The sequence below is a fragment of the Nyctereutes procyonoides genome, unplaced genomic scaffold (assembly GCF_905146905.1).
Source record: "Nyctereutes procyonoides isolate TBG_1078 unplaced genomic scaffold, NYPRO_anot_genome, whole genome shotgun sequence".
In the NCBI taxonomy this organism is placed as follows: domain Eukaryota; kingdom Metazoa; phylum Chordata; class Mammalia; order Carnivora; family Canidae; genus Nyctereutes; species Nyctereutes procyonoides.
The window spans coordinates 33378047-33382079 of record NW_026575126.1 but is presented as its reverse complement, the minus strand read 5'-3'; the positions used below and the strand labels follow the sequence as shown (position 1 = coordinate 33382079).

Sequence of the window (4033 nt, the reverse complement as noted above, 5' to 3'; positions counted from 1 at the left end):
CTTGGGGTGACAGCTCTTCCTGTGGTCCAATGACCGTAGGCAGAGCCAGTTCACAGAGAAGGGACAGTGCCTGGATATTGGAGCATGTCACACTCTCGTCCTTCTGGAGGTGTTGTCACTCCTAAGGGCCTGGGGTTCCTTTGGATCACCTGGTATCGTTATACACTGCTCATCGTACACAGCCATGCTGATACTGCCAAGCAAGACCTGCAAGAAAATCAACATGTTGAATATTTATTCTGTAGCACATTTTACAAATGTCCAAATGCTTCAGGTTTCCATAGTTTTCTGTAATTACAACAGCTAGGAATCACTGAGATCTTACTGTGTACCAGGCACTATGTGCTTGCGTGTATCAACTACATGTATTTACCCTATTCCCCGTATTACGCGTATCACATTTCCATGGAGCAGGTGTGAGAGCACTGGAGACAGAGGTTAAGTATTTTGCCCAAGATCACACAGTTCCAGTGGTGAAGCCTAGGCTCCAGCAGGATCTGTCTGGCTTTTAACGGTATGCTATGGTGCCTCTTGACTAATCGCTTTTATAGCTATATTTTTATGAGAATTCATTTTTCTTTTGGGAAACACTAACAAGGATTATTAAAGCTTACTTGCCTCATTATGAAATACCGACTTTTTGCTTCTATAATTACTGGGTTTTAACTGGTGTTCTCTTTGCATGCTTATACTGGTGGTGAGAACTCCATAGTATCTGCACATTTATAAAAGGGATTTCAAAAACTGGAATTCAGAATGTTTTTGTTTGCCCACATAGCAAATGGATTGTTATAGGAAGTCAAAAAAAGCATCAGAAATCTACCCAAAATCATACATTAGTATTCTAAATAAACGTTCATCTTATATAGTTGACCCTAAAAAATAAAAAGGACTTATTTTATACCTCCAGCTTAAATCAGGCCTACTTTACTATGACTGCACCATTTACACAGACTGTTAACTATCAAAATGGTGACAACTATCACTGTCATGGCTTGGATCTCGTCAAGTCATTGATTTTGTATGTTTCCTCTCCTAATGGAAGGTCTCATGTGTTAACACCACATTTTAGCAAATTGGTTATAATACTTCAGTACTTTAATATGCGATGAATAAAGGAGAAAACTCCTTTACAATAAACAAAACTATGCTGAATTACTTCAAAGACCACTTCTCACACCTGTTTTCTATCAGCATACAAAAGCCACCAGTATGAAGAAAAAAACATACATTAAGCATAAACTACCCTGAAGCTATATCCCGAAAGGGTTGTAACACTTAAGAACCGACGATATTAAGAAGGCAAAAGCATTATTAAGTCGCAGTACACAAGACTTCTTACTTCATCTATAAAAATAGAATGCCAATGTTTTATTTGCCACAGGGATAAGGAGGGAAACATCCGCGAAATAAATTTGATAACATGACTCACACTTCATTACAAATGATTTTCCGAAATTCACAACTTTCACATTTGGCTGAGCTAAAAAGAAAAAAAAAAAAAAAAACAACTCAACAACACTAAAAAAGGAAATTTCAATTGATGTAAGTAGGCCAGATCACATGATCTCCCCAAGTGAGAGTTTAAGTGAGTGCATTTCTCTAGCCGGGAAAAGATTTTCCTTAATTTAAAGAGCCTAAAGAATTTACCCAATATGATGAACAAACCCCTTGGGTCAGGTTCAGAAAGCCTTCTGCCAACTGGTTTAATAAAAGTCACACAAAACTTTATTATGTAACATACACGAAACATTGCCTTGGTTAAATCTTAATAGTAAAATCAAGAATAAAAAAAACCCATACTACTTCACTGTCTTTCAGATGTTTCTCTCCTAAATGTGCCTTGTTGATGTTGGGGGGGTATGCTGCACAATTATATATGGCCTATTTTACTCAAAAAGGAGAAATGTGTTCGACTTTAGCACCCTATGGAAGTAGTTAAGTGTAAGAACAGGATAATTCAAACTGCTTCCTCACTCTCATTACCAGAAGCAAAAGTTTATCTAAAAAAACAAGGAGGAAGAAGCACTGAAGCCTAGAGGCACCTAGGAAAGGAGGGAATTTCGAGAATGAAAGAATATGGCTCTGGAGAGATAATATTTAAGTCATAGTGGAAATTTATGGAGTCTAGGTAAACCCCGTCAGCCTTCTCCCTGGCTTCAGGTTTGGGTGGGAGACGTCAGGGATGTGCACGGAGCCTTCCTCTGTGTTTGGCTTCCTTCCCGCGAAACGAAAGAAACAGAAATACAAGTGCTTGGTACCACATGCTTTTTGAGGCCCAGTAATAAACAAGCTGTTTCCATCGTTGGGGGCCTCGGGGTTCACTTTTTAAATAAATATCGCCGGGAGAACCTCCTGGGAGGAGGAGACTCCAGTCCGCCGGCCCCCCCGGGAACCGGGCGCAGGCAGGGCGCGGAGAGGCGCTGCGCCCACCCGCGGGCCGGGCTCCGCCGCTGCTCCGGGCCCCTGCGCCCCCGCCCCGCGGGCCGGGCCGGGCCGGGCCGCCTGGGGGTGGGGGTGGGGGCGGGGGCGGCGGCGGCGGCGGCGGCGGAGGAGGCCGCGCTCAGTCCTCCATGGCAAAGTCTTTGGTCTTTTCCTCCTGGTCGCCCACTTTGTAGCGCAGCAGCACGCGCAGGAGGCGGTGGTTGTCCCGGGAGGGCAGCAGCGTGATCTCTCCGGAAATGTCCGTGTCCTGCTCCACCGGCACCGGCTCGTTCAGGTAGAGCAGCGCTTGCTTCCAGTGCGTGACCGGGTGGAAGGGCGAGGTGGACAGCACCAGGGGCTTCTCCGCGTCCCCGCCGGGGAAGGTCACCTGGAACCAGACGGCGAAGCCGTGCATGGGCGCCGAGCCGTAGCAGCTGAAGCGGAAGCGGCCGCCCACGCCGGCCTCCAGCTCCTGCTCCAGGCCGCTGCGGGCCAGCTCCAGCCGCGCGAAGCAGTGCGGCCGCGCCAGCACGTCCTCCCCGGACAGGCCCTGCACCACGATCTCCGAGTGGCCCATGAGGCAGCGCGTGGCGAAGCTCTCCAGGCAGCTCATGTCCACGCCGTAGAGCTGCTTCACCTGGCTCCAGAAGCCCAGGCGCAGCTCCAGCATCTGGTCGCTGACGGGCGCCACGAAGAGCTCGGCGGACGCCGGCAGCAGCAGGCCGCCCTCCTTGAGCCAGCGGGCCCGCGCGTGCAGCACGGAGCGCAGCATGGACTCGTGCAGGAGCCCGTAGCCCATCCACTCGCTCACGATGGCGTCCACCTGCTCGGGCAGCTCCACCGTCTCCACCGGCCCCGGCAGCACGTGCACGCGGTCCTCCAGCCCGTTGAGCCGCACCACGTCGCGGGCCTGCTGCCAGATGGCGCTGGCCTCCACGGCGTACACGCGCCGGGCGCCCGCCTGCACGCAGAAGAGGCTGAGGATGCCGGTGCCCGCGCCCACGTCCAGCACCGTCTTGCCCCGCAGCCCGGCCCAGTTCCGCAGGATGCCCAGGCGGTAGGCGTCGGTGCGGACGCGGTCCGCGATCATCTCCTCGTGCACCGAGATGTCCGCGTAGCACTCGTAGTACAGCTGGTCCCGCTCCCGCCGCGCCCTCCGGGGTCGCGGCGGGGCCGCCTCCGGCGCTCCGCCATCTTCCTCCTCACTTCCCTCCCCTCCTCCGCCGCCGCCCCCCGACTCAAGCTTTCTTTTCTTGGGCTGCGACATCTTGGCGGTCCCGGCCGACTCCCGGCGGGCCTTGCGCGGCTCCGCGCGGGCTCCGGGCAGCGGGGGCTTCTGGGACTTGTAGTGCCGGCTGGCACCGCCCACTTCCGGGGGGAGAAGCCCGGAGCGCGGCCCCCGCCGCGCCGCGGAGCCCGGGGGGGGGGGGGGGGGTCGCGTCGCGCCGGAGTTCCGCGAGCCTCTCCCTCAGCCCCTCCGTTGCCCTCTGCCTCCGCCCGCGCCCGCCGCGCCCCGAGGTGAGGGGCGGTGCGCACGGTGTGAGCGCCACGAAGAAAGCCCCGCGGGTGGGAACCGGCCCTGGGCCGCGAGGAGACCGCGGGCCCCGGA

The 4033-nt window shown here is 53.7% G+C and overlaps 1 protein-coding gene across 1 annotated transcript; it reads right to left on the bottom strand.

Annotated features, from left to right (window-relative positions):
* Nucleotides 1-2492: 2492 nt before the first annotated feature.
* PRMT6 (protein arginine methyltransferase 6) lies at nucleotides 2493-3741 on the bottom strand. The gene has a single exon (XM_055340080.1). It carries the CDS (start codon nucleotides 3689-3691, stop codon nucleotides 2564-2566), a length of 1128 nt encoding a protein of 375 aa, XP_055196055.1. The 5' UTR covers nucleotides 3692-3741; the 3' UTR covers nucleotides 2493-2563.
* Between the last annotated feature and the right edge of the window lie 292 nt (nucleotides 3742-4033).